This window comes from Hoplias malabaricus, chromosome 1, assembly GCF_029633855.1.
Source record: "Hoplias malabaricus isolate fHopMal1 chromosome 1, fHopMal1.hap1, whole genome shotgun sequence".
In the NCBI taxonomy this organism is placed as follows: Eukaryota; Metazoa; Chordata; class Actinopteri; order Characiformes; family Erythrinidae; genus Hoplias; species Hoplias malabaricus.
The window spans coordinates 62,593,011-62,608,993 of NC_089800.1; the positions used below are offsets into that span (position 1 = coordinate 62,593,011).

Sequence of the window (15,983 nt, forward strand, 5' to 3'; positions counted from 1 at the left end):
CCCAGTCCAAAAATTCACGTTGGTATGTGGATTGGCTACTATTTCTCTAGGTGTGAATATGTGAATGCCCGTTGCCCTGCGGTGGAATGGTACACCCTCCTGGGTGTAGTGTTGCCACACGTCCTGGTTTTCCCGGGTTTTTATTTTATTTTATTTTTTTTAGCTTTTCTCCATTATATTCAAATTCGTTGTCGCTGAGGTGGTACAGCTTTCAATAACTCCCTTTTACTGTGTATGTGTATGAGGAGCAGCAGAAAAAAAGTAGTTCCAATGCTACATTTTTTGTTAAATCATTTCAGTATTGACTTTACTGGTTTATTAAATAAAACATTTATTAAATAATTATGTCGTGACTAGAATGGAATGGAATATTAGAAAAATGTTACTTCTGCTCTACGTGAGGTCGAGTGGCGCCAAAATGTGACCGCCCCATTTAAAATAGGCCTGTTGCTGATAAAGCTAAGGTGGAACAACCACAGTGCTTAGCAATTTAGATTCCGGTATGTAGTTATGTGTTTATATATTTTCTGTCTTTATTCCTGGTCCTTAGTTTCAGTTTTTTAATTTCAGTTTCGACCTAAAATGTTTTATTTATGTACATGTCTAGATGTGGCATTATTTTCCTCACGGACCGCTGAGCGCTAAATGCAAAAGAATCCGCCAGGTTTTGGTAGTATCGAAATTATGTATCACTCCGCCCGTCCTCGGTGGATGTGTACTGTAACAGCGGGGCAGGTGACGCAGTGTTCTCTTCTCTGAGAGAAAGAAACGGAGAGGATGAGGAGCAGCTGTGTTTACTTTTGGCATTGAGCTTAAACCGCTCTTGTTGGAAAAACAGTGTGGAGGATTGTATGAGACACCTTTGTGTGTTCTCGATGGCGTTTTTTTCCCCACGACACCCTGCGCGATGGAGAGGAGATGCTAACAGTCCGCTGAGCCGCACCACAACACGGCGACAACATTAAAGCCTCTCACGCTCTCTCCTTGCCACCCTCGTCGTTTCAGAGCACTGACCGATGAGTTGGACTCGGTGACAAGATGCATCATCATGCTGCTAGACAAACTAAAACACCTTGGTTTGTACGCGTCCCCGTCTACGGCCCGTTCCTCATCCTTCTCACCACAACCACCATCCCCCCTCAGCAGCTGGTCTCCGCCTTCCCAGACCCCACAATAGGTAACGGCTTTATTACATTTCAAACACCCTACAGCAAACACTCGCCACTAAAAATCTCCTCCTAATGTTATGTCTTACATCCCTTCATGCTAAATATCGTCGGACTAAATGTCGGACTCTTAGCTAAGTCATAATAATAATTACATTGTCAGTTCTGCTGGTGACATTCCCTCTTTATAGCAACGTGTAGGTACAACTAGGTAAGATTTGGTAATGACTTAAGTTACTTGTTCCTACTGCTCACTAAGGTGTGGCCACAACATAAAACATCTTACATCTCAATATCTCATCTTAAATATGTGGCCATAATTATCTCTAATTTCTTACTTCTGAATTTAACTAGGTCATGGCATTTTTAAGAATTTTGCTTCTTCACCATAGTCTGTGGCCACAAATTATTTTATTAAGACAGGACCATATATGTGAATAGAGATCTCAAGCATTTCCCATGTGTCTCCAGAAAGGCTTAAAATTGAAGGCTCATGTTAATATTATTCTTTCTCAGCATAACATTCCTTAAAGTTTTTATAGTTCTGCTATCTCCCCAGCCACTGTCCCTTCAGCTACTGCCCTGGCATTTATTACTAGAGTTAAAAGCTAAGTTACTGGCTCATAATCATGAAGCAGATATAAAACATTTACTAGTCGTTTCACCCTTGAAGCATTTGTGTTTGTGCAAATTTCAGTCGAGCAGTTTTGCAGAGATCCAGGAGTTCCAGAGCATGGACGCAGAACCCCAAGCACCGGTGTATTCTTCGAGAACTCTGTAGCCAGATTTTCTTGTATAGAGGGGTACAGACTAAAGGGTGCAGCAAAGATCACATGTATACGCTTCCAAAATGGATCAGTAGAATGGAGACCAAGCCTTAAACCAGTGTGCCTTCCAGAAGGTGAGTATTTAAATCTGAAAGTGGATGTAGGGTAGTGAATGTTTATACAGCAGTCAAAGTGTAATACATATGTGTGTGTGTGTGTGTGTGTGTGTGTGTGTTCAGTATATTTAGGTGTTTACTTATACAGAGACTAAATATCTATAGTGTAAATGTTTGTAAATCCTTGGTCAGATTACATTGTTGATATTTTAAAATGATAAATGACTGTCCTTACATAAGTGTATAATTTTTAGTGCAAAATATTTATAATATATAACAATTAAAATGTTATATAAAATGTCACATAACTTTGGCACAGGTCATATTTTATATATTTCCCAAATAGCTTAAATTTTGTAAATAAATATTAGTGGTGCTTTAAAATGTACAGAAATGTTTTTCCAGTAGAAGTTATGAATTTATATTTATTTAATATGAACTAAACATGTTACTCCACACTAATATTTGCATAACTGCAAATAACGTTTTTTAACGGTCCTTACATCCTCCTGGATTTGAGGAAGAAAAAAAAATATAGCATGCAAGAAAGACATTCTACAGGGCTTATATTAGGTGAAACTTATTTGAGAGGTAATGTTACAACTCAACAATAACATCGAGGTAGAATTTGAAGTAGTATTTATAAAATTTCATTACATAAATGTGTAAAATAAAAGAACTTAATATAACTCCAATTCCAGTGAAGTTGGGACGTTGGGTAGATCATAAATAAAAACAGAATACAATGATGTATGAATGATGAATGACTTTTTCAACCTATATTCAACTGAATACACCACAAAGACAAGATATTTAATGTTCAAACGAATAAACCTTAGTGTGTTTTTTTTTTTTGCAAATATTCACTCATTTTGAATTTGAGGCCTGCAACACATCCCAAAAGAGTTGGGACAGGTGCAACAAAAGACTGGGAAAGTTGAGGAATGCTCAAAATCATTCAACAGTTTAAGAACGTTTCTCACCATACAATTGCAAGGAATTTAGGGATTTCATCATGTACATTCCATAATATCATCAAAAGATTCAGAGAATCTGGAGAAATCTCTGCAAGTAAGTGGCAAGGCCGAAAACCAACATTAAATACCAGTGACCTTCAATCCCTCACATTGCGGCATTAAAACCGACATAACGATTTAACTATATTTCTGTAACGGATGTTACCACATGGGCTCAGGAACACTTCAGAAAACCATCGTCAGTGAGCACAGTTTGCCACTCCATCTGCACGTGCAAGTTAAATCTCTATCATGCAAAGCGAAAGCCATATATCAACAACACCCAGAAACACAGCCAGCTTCTCTGGGTCCACGCTCATCTGAGATGGACTGACACAAAGTGGAAAAGGGTCCTGTGGTCTGATGAGTCCACATTTCAGACCATTTTTGGAAATCATTCACGTTGTGTCTTCCGGGTCAAAGAGTAAAAAGGACTGTCCGGATTGTTATCAGCGCAACGTTCAAACGCCAGCATCCCTGATGGTATAGGGGTGTGTTAATGCCCATACCATGGGTAAAGTGAAGGCACCATTAATGCTGAAAAGTGTATACAGGTTTTGGAGCAACATATGCTGCCATCCAAGTGACGTCTTTTTCAGGGACGTCCCTACTTATTTCAGCAAGACAAAGTCCAGATCTGTCTCCCATTGAGAATGTGTGACACATTATGAAGCGCAAAATACGACAACAGAGACCCCGGACTGTTGAGCAACTGAAGTTGCACATCAAGCAAAAATGGGAAAGAATTCCACCTACAAAGCTTCAACAACTAGTGTCCTCAGTTCCCAACGCTTATTTAGTGTTAAAAGGAAAGGTGATTTAACACAGTGGTAAACATGCCCCTGTCCCTCCTTTTTTGGAACGTGTTGCAGGCCTCAAATTCAAAATGAGTGAATATTTGAAAAAAAAAAAAAAGAAAAGTTTATCCGTTTGAACATTAAATATCTTGTCTCTGTAGTGTATTCAACTTAATATAGATTGAAAAGATTTGTATTCTGTTTTTATTTATGTTTTACACAATGTCCCAACTTCACTGGTATTGGGGTTGTATACGTCCTTGAGATGAAACCGAGTAAATTACATCAACACAATTTTAAAATCTACAGTTAATATAAAATATGGTTCCATTAGGTTCTCTAACTGAGGGGGCAGAAATGTACCCTTAAGGGTACACCAGGATATGGTAGCACCACCGTGAGTTTTTCTAACTATGTGTTCTATGTGCTGTGATAAAACAACAAACTGAATGCAGTCATTATGCTTGGCTAAAGGAAAGTGTATTAGATACCTTCATATTTATAGTCACAGCTATATATAATGAACTGTTGACAGTAGTTTGAAAATTAACTATGGGAGCAGATTTTGATGCAGCTGATAGAACATTTTAAGCCGAACCACTTACAGTGGACTGTTAACTGTTAAACTATTCATAGTTATTTTCAAAAGTCCTATGGTCCTCAAGAATGTTGTGCTTTGTGTGACAATCACAAAGTTAACAGTCCCGACTGTTATATATATTTAATGCTTGGCTTTTGACAGTAATAAGGCATCAGTGGAATCCTTGAGACTAAATAAAATTTGTCTGCAGATTTTTTTTGCCATTTTCCTTTGCAGATAGTGAATCTTTCCTTTTATATTTACCAACTTGACAGATTCGAATGGGAAACCATACGTGAGCTATTATTGTTTGTGACCCTAATAGTCACGTCTAAAAGGAATTTGTTTTTCTCAATGTGCAATGAAGTTGAAGTGAAACTTCTTTAACCTTTCAAATATTTCAACTTTAATTTAATAAAGCAGCTGTTTGTTTTCTTCATAGATTGTCTTCCTCCTTACATTGAGGATGCTGTTGTTAGGAATAAGACATATAGGCCGGGGGATAGCCTTGATATCAGCTGTCATGAAGGATTTCAGATCAGATATCCTGACATGGAAAACATGGAATCAGTTTGCCAAGAGGATGGAACTTGGGACAACCAGCCCATCTGTCAAGGTATAATGTAATTTGGCTGTGGTAATGCACTACATGTGTCCTATAAAATGTATATAACAAAAATCTGTTCAAGAGGCTGAAAAGTTGTTGATAAGTTAAGCCTGAAGTAAGGTCAGATTTAACAAGACTCAACAAGACAGTACCAAGGGATGTACAAGTAAGTAATTATAGCTTTATATCAAGTAAAATTAAAGCACAGGAAAATTGAAGACAGGGAATTCTTTGTACAGCGATGATATAATAAAAGCCATCCACAACAATTCTGGAACAAGAAGCAGACCAGAGCTTAACATGTTGCAGCAGTGTTTATTAAAGATGTGATGTGTTTTCATTTACTGTTATAATTTACAAATAAGAAAATTTTTTAAAATCTCTTATCTAAAACATTTTTGTCTTTTTTTCTCTTCTTAGGCTGTTTGCGACCTTTGATTCCTCCTCACAGTTACATGAACATCTCGGAGACTGAGTTTTCGGTGCCAGTTGGAACAGTAGTCCACTACCAGTGTTACCCTGGTTACAAGTTGGAGGGGGCAGAATTACTGGAATGCATGTACAGCCTCATCTGGTCAGATGTACCACCCCGGTGCCTTGATGTTGAAGGTGATTTATCATATATTTACTGCAAAGCCTGCTACGGTATTCAAAGAAGCACCAAATTACCAAGTGGTAGTGAGCTCAATCATAGGCCCCTGTGCTTGCTTTTAGTTAGAAAACATATTTGTACTGTATTCCATTATTTTTATTTTTAAGTTACCAAACATGCTTCAATCTTTGGTAATCCGTTGCCCCCTAAGACCACTGGAGTACTTTTGAGGGTAGATTTAGCTGCAACTAACTACAAACTACAGATAATGCTTCTGTAAGTAAACAAAAGATCAAACATAGACTAAAATGAAGCAGGCCAAAAAATGTTTGTTGATTGGATATTTGACATATAACTGGTCATTGATGTAACAGTCCTTTGTGGTGTGTTTGAATATACTGCTTGAGTTTATTTTTAGGATCATCTGTAACATTTCATTTATAATCAAAGAGAAATGATCTTGAGTGAATGAGTTTTTGTATAAGATTCATTTATTTATCCCTAACTTTGGTCTCTTTCCAGTATGTCTGTTACCTCCAATGGTAGATCATGGAGATTACATATGCCATCCGCACCCCTGTAACCGCTACATCCATGGGACTGTGGTGGAGTATTACTGTGACCCTGGCTATCATCTAGCGAATGATTACAAATATATAACATGTCAATATGGACAGTGGTTTCCTCAGATGCAGATCTACTGCATTCAGAATGGTAAGTCCTGAAAAAAGCATTGTGTGAATATTTGATAAATGCTAAAGCATTCATATACTTCAGCTTTAAAATGTAGTAATAAATTGACCAAATAAAAGCTCAAATGTGCAAAACATGAAAAATCACTTGATATCTGCAACATTTTTATCAAGGAGGGCATAATGTATTAACACATCTGATTAACTTTTAGGAGCTAATGAGTTGAATACGATGCGTTAGAGCATGAAAACCACTTAACTTCACTAAGAAATGAACATCCAACATATTTTTTAACCAACTGTACAAAAACATTGTTGGTTACCTAAATTAATTTTTTTTAAATTGACATGTGCCTTTTGTTTGTTAAGTTTAAGATCTGTTTTTATACATGGTATTGTAAAAATGTATAACAAATACTTTGTCAAGAAGACCTTTTGTCACAAAAGGTTGTAGTAAAATAAGAATCGGTGTGACTTCATGAGTAGAGAGGATCTTGTTTTGGGTGGCCTCTACTTTAAAATAGAAAGTCAGATCCTGCTCGTGACAACCGGGATAGTAATGTGAGAGTTAAATGAAGAATTAAATGGAGCCTTGTTTTATTCCTACAGATACCACCTATCCAGGCTTTCAGGATTCATTAATGACCACATGGAAAGTGGTGGCATTCACTACATCCAGTGTGCTGCTAGCGCTGCTTTTAGTGATTGTGGCAAAGGTGTTCCATTTCAAATGCAGGATCCACCAGAACTCAAGGTACACACTAATACAAAGGTTTCCTCATTCTGATCGTGGACTGGCCCTTCAGTGCACATTTGAAAAACACCCTTTCGGAAGGGTTAATTGTTAATTTTGTGTTTATTTAAATCAGATTTAAATGTTGAACAGTTTCAGTGAGCAGGGCAAGGGTCCCCATAATTTACGTACTCTATATCCAAATGTTTGTAGACTCTACTAATAAATACTAATGAGGGCACGACTAGGGGTGGGCGACATGGCAAAAATACATCACGATTTTTTTTTGCAGGGTCACGATCTTGATTTTATGACGATTCTGTTTCATGCTGGTTTTTAACCTCTTAACACTCCAGGTATTTTTTTTATTTTCCCCCTGAAATTACATACTTAAATAGCAGTGAGGCAGTGAATAAATTAGAGGCAGTTTTATGAAGTAATGTTACTTGAAAGCCTTCAGAATTTTTAAAGATATTGAAATGAACCTTTAGTGGTCAAAATATGATCAAAACAACAAAATATTTTAGGCACTTTTCTAAATTTAATTTGGAATCTTCAAAGACCCCATAAGAAAAATTATTAATTTTACTGCAGAAAAAACATTATTATCAACGCTTAATGGCAACATTTTACATTTTAACTTCCTTGACAAACTACCCTCACCAAACAGTAAAAAAGTTCTGACGCACCTAGATTTATTTTGATATTTAGTCTTGTTTCTAATCCAGTACTCTTCCCCTTTAAGGCCAGATGCATTAGAAGGAGGGTACTAACTCTGATTGGCTCTAGAGTGAGGCCGCCTCCCTCACTCCCTTCCTGTGCTTAAATAGTCTCAGTAGGGAAAGGGCAGACAGTGAAACGGATCTAAGCTTTGAAAAATTATTTATTGTTTTGATTGTTGTTTATTTTGATTGCTGTTGCCATATAAAACTGTCTGCATCATCTCTCACGGTGCACGTACGTTAGGAAGTTTGGTTGCTACCCTGCCTCCTTGGTTGAGCATCAACCCTGATTGGTCTACAGACTTGATGGACGTGTCGTTAAAGCTGAAAGCCCATGCTACACGGCCATAGTGGAGATCCATGGGGAACATATTTAAACTGTTTTTGTTATTCATTGTATTTTATTTTGAGCTGTTGTTTTCTTTCTTTTGGCAAGTCATCTTTACACAAACATGAGGATTACCAATGAGTGGATAGACACAAATTTGGTCTTGTTTTGAAGGGGACGACCTACGTAAGCGCTGGTATCATTTGTGTTTGTGGGCTCTTCAGGCTTTGTGGTGCCACCGTTTTTTTTTTGTTTTTTTTTGCAAGGTTATGGAATAACAAATTATTTTGTTTTTAATTCAGTGGTCATATGTTCTAGATAAGTGACTTACATAATCGCTGTCCAGAGAGTCTGCCCACTGATGTGTAATATGTACACAGTACGTAAACAACTTATAAGAACTGCAGCAGACTGTATGTGCATGAGCACGACCCAATGATCTCCCTTTGACGGTGTATCGTGGACAAATTCGACTTAATAACGACTTAATATCATCATATCGCACACCCCACTTCTCTTGTAAATGCTTTCTAAAAGAGGCTGTTACTACACTGATGGGGTAAAATTTCTACCCTTTAATTTACCCCTCGAATTTACACACTTAATATCAAACAAATGTTGTAAGAGGCAATATAATATGTATTAATTACATAGTAGGCGATATTCTGCATGGTAAAATGGAAGATATAGTGAAAATTAATTAATATATATCTTCCTTTACAGTGATGAGCAAGAGAACAACAGAGGTCCAAATGTTTTAATAGTGGATGGCGTTGCTGTAAATCTTCCTTCGTACAAAGAGGCAGTTGGTAGTACCAGTTACCAGCTACCACATATGCTGCCCCCTGCTGGCCCAGAAAGTACACAGTTTTCAGAGGAGCAAGACCCCCCTTCATATCCAGGGCACACAGAAATTCAGAATGGTGCTCCACTGGACACTAGAGAAGTAGAGACATATGACAGCATCTCAGACACATCAGAGTGTCTTCAGGACACACATCCCTCTTCTTCACATGCTGTAGGACTGAACATATCTGAAAGGACCAATGCCATGACCTCCATGGAGGAGACTGCCTCCACAAGCCCAAGCATAGATATAGCAGATGGTAAGCAGAGTACAATTATTTTGACAAAAAATGTATTGTAAAATACTACTTTCTTCTTCAGCTGAGGGAGTTTTTCCTTGCCACTGTCACCCTTGGCTTGCTCACCTGGGGATTTTTACACTTTACATTCTTTACATTTTTACATTTCATGTCAAAACATTGTCTTAGCGGAATTCTGTGAAGGTGCTTTGTGACAACATCAGTTGTAAAGAGTGCTATACAAATAAATATGATGTGATTTAATACTGTCTAATGTATACTTTCTCTGATTGCTTTTCTCTAGAAATTCCTCTTGTGGAAGGTGGTGAAGAGGACTGCTGATACTGCAGATATCCACCATGAATTTTCTCACTGCTATAGTTAGGTATTTCCCCACTATGATTTCACAATTTAATTTAACTTAGGCATTTTTTTACATAATGGCTATTAAATATAAAGCACACAACAAACAAGCAGGGCAATACAGGCAATAAGAATCATACTTGTAATTTCTCATGCTTTGATCATGGGAAAAAGACTATGCATTCATTGACAAACTTTTAATATGAATCCTACATCATCTCTCAAATATACAGCAGTTACCAAAGGGAAAAGGAAAGCATACACAGCCTCTAGGTATTAAAAAGGAATCATCAAAAGAAATCAACTGTCTGGCTATAGCCATGAAACGCTACACAAAACACACAATGATATTCACTGCTTTTAATTCACAATCAAATTCAGTATTTATTCTGAGTTAGAGATAATTGAGATTATCAAGACATCTTTAAATCACATGTAAAAATATTTGACAAGTGTAATCCAAACATCAAACGTCACCAATATGTTTCTTGCTATCGTGAAATGATCATAATTAAAAACATCCTTTCTTAAATTAAATTGCAATTGGTTTAATTTTTTTTCTAATACTCTTTTTATTGATCATTTTCAATATTACAGTAGCATACATTCCCTCCCACACACCTCTTAAACTAAATTTTATTTTCTCCAAGTTAAGAAAGAACATCACATCTGTTAACCACAGAGCGTGCGAGGGTGGTGTGGAAGATTTCCACCCGAGAAGAATTCTTCTCTTAGCTATAAGGAGAGCAAAAGCCATTGCGTCTGCCACACCAGGCCTGCGGGAGAACCCCACCTGTACTACAAACACTACAAACATTGGGCAGGGGTCGACATCACTACCAAAGGCTTTAGTTAAAGAGCTAAAGACTTCTTTCCAATAGTTTCTGAGCTTAGAGCAGGTCCAAAATGTCTGCAATATGGTAGCAGGCTCTTTACTATATCATAGGCATAAAGGATTTACCTGTCTGGAATGGCCAGTCTGGAATTATATACGTATGCCCTATGGACAAGTCTGAACTGAATGAAATTCAGTCGAGGACACGAGGAAGAATATATCTTTTTTAATACTTTGCTCCAGAAATCTTCGTCAATCTCAAACCCGAGCTCTCGTTCCCACTTGGACCTAACTGTTGAGGGGAAATCCATGAAGGACATAAGAATATCATTAAACTGTGATATCAACCTCTTTGAATAGACAGGAGTTGTAAAAAAAGTTCCCAATGCATATCAGGTGGTCGTCCTGGAAACAAAAAGTGTCTGGGCATATGAAAGATATTGGTGCGCGTGAATTTATAATTGGAACACAATTAGGTAAAGCTGCAAAAGGTATAATCGTTCTACAAATCTCTAAATGTAGTAATTCCCAGTCTGTTCCAGGTACCAAAGGTGTGATCTAGTTTAGAGGGAATGAATAAATGATTGTTATCTGTCAGTCTTAAGATAAGAAACAAAACAGTCAGCGAAACTGTATCAAACATGGAGCGTGGCTATTCTAAAGAGGTAGAAGAGTGTCTGGAGAATATTAACGCTTTCAGAGAAGAGGAATGGCATGATAGAGATTCTAGAACACACATTTAACTCTCTGGTGCATTAACGCAGAATCCAATTTTGTGTATATTGGCTATGAAGTAATAAAATAAAATGTTTGGGAGAGCAAGGCCACCCTGGTCTTTGGGCCTCTGAAGAGTTGACTTGCCAACCTGAGGATGTTACCATTCCAGATCAAATTTATAAAGGCTTTATCACAGGTCTTAAAAAAAGATTTAGGTAAGAATACTGGAAGACATTGAAACACAAATAAAAATTTGGAATGAACGTTCATTTTGACACTTTGAATTCTGCTGGCAGGTGAAAGGGGGAGATTACTCCACCTTCATGGAAAATCCTCCTTCATGGATGACATAAGAGGGGAGTAGTTAAAGTCAGCATTGGTCATAAGAACCAGACTTAAAAATATTTAATCCCTCTAAAGCAGGGGTGTCAAACCAAATCCACTGAGGGATTTTATTAATCATCTTGAAAATTAACACTTTTGTTAGTTATATTTTAATAAGTAAACATTAATTACATAAATATAACTATACATTGGCACTATCCTCAACACTCGACACTATCCTTTTGTTATTCATGAAAATCAAACATTTCAGTGAGTCTCTAAGAAAAAAATATTGCAGTTTGCAGCCTACAACAGGATGACCTTTTGGTTTGTTACTTTCCTTTTCAAACTGATACAATTCACCAGAATTTCAAATTACCTGGAATATATTACGGTGCTCTGAGGATATGGGGCACACATGAAAAAGGAAAGAACAGCCTTCACAAACCATGTCCTTTTATGGACATGTCAAAATTAAGTGGAACATCTTCATTCAGGAAACATTCTATATTTAGTATATCCTGGCTCTGTTATGGTCATTACAAAACACGCTGGAACTAGTGAGAGTGGGAAAGGGGGGCAGATTTTATAGAATCTTAAGGTATGTATACCATCTCTGTCACATCCACTGTCTCTGTGGCACCAAATGGAGGAATCTACAGCGAAACAACCAGTCCTTCAAACCTTTTGAATGTTTCTACAGTAAGGCTGTATTCACATTTCAAGCCTCATTAATCAAGTCTGATTTTGTTTTTCTTGCTTGGATCAGACTTGAGAGCTCACAATCCTCAAACTAATAGACCTGTATCTGTTTGTACTCTGAATGAACATCTCCCTGAAACAGAATGCCTTTATAGGTACTTTTATGGGGCTTCATCTCAAATGGGTTCCTTGGCCCTTGTTAGTTCACAGCGCAGATATATACTGAACAAAAATAAAAACGCAGTCCTTTCTTTCTGCTCCCATTTTTCACGAGCTGGCCTCAAAGATCAAAGAAATTTCCTGTGTGCACAAAAGGCCTTTTTCTCTCAAATATTGTTCACAAATTTGTCTAAATCTGTTAGTGAGCATTTCTCCTTTGCCGAGATAATCCATCCACCTAACAGGTGTGGCATATCAAGATGCTGATTAGACGGCATGATTATTGCACAGGTGAGCCTTAGGCTGGTCACAATAAAATGTGTAGTTTACTTTTACTGTACTGGGGGCGTCAGCGTCTGTGCACGCTCCCTCAAAATGTGCAACATCTGTGGCATTGTGCTGTGTGATAAAACAGCACATTTAAGAGTCCATCCTAAGGCACACCTTGATATGCTACACCTGTGAGGTGGATGGATTATCTCGGCAAATGAGAAATGCTCACTAACAGATGTAGACCAATTTGTGGACAATATTTGAGAGAAAAAGGCCTTTTGTGTACACAGGAAATATAAAATAAAAGAATAAGAATGTTCCTGTATTAGTAACAAATCAGTAAGTGATCAAGGAAAAGTTCAATCATAAACAAGTTTGTAAGCTGCCCATTAATTAAAAGTCCTTAAATATAAGTTTCAATATACTTTCAAATCTATATAGGAAAGCATCAAATAAAAAAGTGGACACCATGCTCAATGTCAGTACAGTGCTTGAGTTTCTGAGCAGTGGATCTAACTTGTCTTGAATAATTAAGCCCTACACAATACCACTGGGATGTGGGTACAGTGACCAAAACACTAGAAAAAAAACATCAGTACTTTACTTGTGTCTGAATTAGTGGTGTCAATTGATTAAAATTGAAAAATGTAATTGTATTTGTCACAGTGAGTATTTAGTTAAAATGCCAGTATTTTTGTTTTGGAAAACAGATAAAACTAATACATTTGTAGAGTGCTATGCATGACAATCTTGTTAGAGGAAATGTTCTTTTTATTTATTGTGTCATTTGAGAGTGGTTTTTATATTTAAATTAAAATATCTTAATTTGCTAATTAAAGTTTCAAGGAGAGAGTTAACATCAAACAAAATTAGACTTGGTACAAGTTTTAATTGAGAAAATTGCAGCATGCAGTTCACAGCTCAGATAACAAAACATCTACTTATTCTAGCTTCAACAGCTTTATAAGAGATAAACATGTGGATGAAGCCAGGCAGAGAGGGGAAAGAATGTAAAAATAAAGTGCCAAACCTCTCGCAGCAGCTGTTTGTGCACATGGGTGTGCTCGGGTATGATAACGAAAGAGACAGTTATGAGATTTAATCCATATTTCAACTTAAAAATAACCTTCTGACCTACTTTCTGAACTCAAAGTAGTGACACAATCTTTAAAACGCCTATCTAGGGTAAAGCCTTCCCAGATTAGATTGAGCCATGAAATGCAGCTCAAGCGATGTGTTTCCAGTCCCTCGGATTAGGATAAAAGTTATTTTAGCACTGTACTATAAGGAACGTTAAAGGTTACAGTGCGAACAAGAACACATAGGCCTCTTCTCCACTACAGAACCGAACGGTTACCATAGCTGCGTCATACTGTCCCATGCTGATATGTATTTGTACTGCCCTGATTCCATCTGCTGTGCTGATCTAGAAGTTCCTAAGAAAACTGCTGTGATGTCGACATCAAGTGCATGTGGAACCAATAAGCAAATCCCTACGTCATGGAGCCAACTCACCAGAATGATTCGTTAGCTAACTGTGCCAAAGTATTTGTTTGAGTGCCTTTTGTATGTGTTTCGTTCTGAACTGTGGCCACATGGAAATGCTTCTGGAACAGTTATACCCTTTGGTCAGAAATGTGAATGAAACTTAGATAACCTAAACAATATCAGGCAGGCCGATTAAAATGTGTTTCCTCATAAATATGAACAGTTAGAGGAACATAAAGTAAGTTTATTTGTGTTTCAGGAATGCAGAGTGAAGTGAGAGTGCTGATCAAACAGCTGACCGTGAACTAAAGCAGTTCACACAGTACACTGCTGAGATTGAGATTTCTAGGAGGATGGTAAAGGACACAGTGAATCAATTTAAACCCTATACACAAGAAAGAGATGCACTTGGGGCTTTTGGGAATATAGCCCATGAAACATGTTATTACAGGGCAATCAATGCTAGACTGAAACAAGCTGAAAAGTAAGAGAAATGGAAATTGAGTAGTTTTGATACATATTGAGTATCTGTAAAATAACTAAATAATGAGATAAATTATTTTTTTATTTTTAAATGTTATTTCAGTGATTTTAAATCACATTTGGCACCAATATATAGTAGACTGGCCTTTTGTCTGGTTTGCAGTAGTATAAAGAAAATGCCTCAATCCACTAAAAATGAATGACCTACAATATTCAGAACTTTAAAAATGCATTAGGCTTTTAAGGCCTATGAGTCATTATGTTTGATACTTGACATATTTTATGTTTGTAGACAGATTCTAGTAAGTGACCTCCTACATTTTAAGGTGCACTCCGTGCTGATAGGTGTTCAGCTGAGTGCAGTGTGCATAATGTGCTTTTAAACTGCTTTTTCCTACCAATCCTCCTCCTCTCCTTCCTGACCTGGAAACAGGTTTTGTGTTGCCATCCTTGCTTCCTGTCCAAACACCAAAGGAAATGAAAGAAGGTGCTTAAAATATCCACTGAAAGGTCACACACAAATGTAATCCATAGTCACAGATATGCAGCAAGTATAAGCAGATGTTTAGTTATTCACAACAATATTAAATGGATGGAACTGCCATGTACGTGCAGGCTCTGTGCAGCATCTGCGATAGGCTCGGGAGTATTACAGAGGTGTGCTGAAAGCAAACATTGTGATAGGCTCTTCATTCCTTCTTTCCTCTTATTTATTCCTCTGCCTTCTTCCAGGGTAGCAGAGGAGCAGTAGGAAGGGAGGAGGAAGTGAGAAGTAGCAAAAGTTTCTTGAAGCACCCAGTGTGTTTAGGAATGTACAGCCAACAGAAAGGGTCACACTGGAACAACACAGTGAGCCTAAGGTTACTTTATCCAAAGCTAAGTGTCAGCAATTTCTTTTTTTATTGTGCTTACTGTGTTTTGTTCATACTAGGAATCAGCACTGGCCCTTGTGGCAATGGCCTGAGCTCAGAGGGAGTTTGGACTCTAACTTATTTGTACTAGCCAAGATACACATTCTGTCTGAACTCTAAGCACTTTTTCTGCTAAATGCTGTAAATGTAAATCTAATAGCAAAAGGCCAACAGATCCACAAAGCAATACTCCAAGTCAAGTACAAACCATGTACCCCTGAACATTGTAACTATATTGTATTATTATATAGTCTTTCACACTCCTGATTTATACCCTTGATTTCAGAAGAAATCTTAAGGGGGACCAGGTGGTTATAAATTTTGTCCATATTGTGTTACCACCCGGATAGCAGACACATTTCATTTAGGCCTCATCTGTGCTACCTTTAGCACTTATGTCTCATTTACAGCACTGACAAGTGTTTTGGGCCCAAATGTTGATTTGGCACAGATTTAGTCTACAGCATATGTGACATAAAATGTGCAGCTGTGGCTGAGTTGAAGCAGTCAGACACACCCTGAATCAA

At 37.4% G+C, this 15,983-nt stretch overlaps 1 protein-coding gene across 3 annotated transcripts; it reads left to right on the forward strand.

Moving 5' to 3' along the window:
* Positions 1-721: 721 nt before the first annotated feature.
* On the forward strand, positions 722-15,484 carry susd4 (sushi domain containing 4). 3 transcript variants are annotated; one of them, XM_066670032.1, is made up of 9 exons: positions 722-1,177; positions 1,864-2,067; positions 4,885-5,058; positions 5,470-5,658; positions 6,164-6,355; positions 6,943-7,087; positions 8,840-9,222; positions 9,506-9,586; positions 15,278-15,484. In XM_066670032.1, the coding sequence occupies exons 1-8, from the start codon at positions 1,039-1,041 to the stop codon at positions 9,541-9,543; spliced, it is 1,464 nt and encodes a 487-aa protein (XP_066526129.1). In that variant the 5' UTR covers positions 722-1,038; the 3' UTR covers positions 9,544-9,586; positions 15,278-15,484. The 3 variants fall into 3 exon arrangements, with proteins under 3 accessions (XP_066526129.1, XP_066526130.1, XP_066526128.1); XM_066670033.1 differs by having other exon boundaries at positions 15,283-15,484; XM_066670031.1 differs by lacking the exon at positions 15,278-15,484 and having other exon boundaries at positions 9,506-10,076.
* Positions 15,485-15,983: the final 499 nt, after the last annotated feature.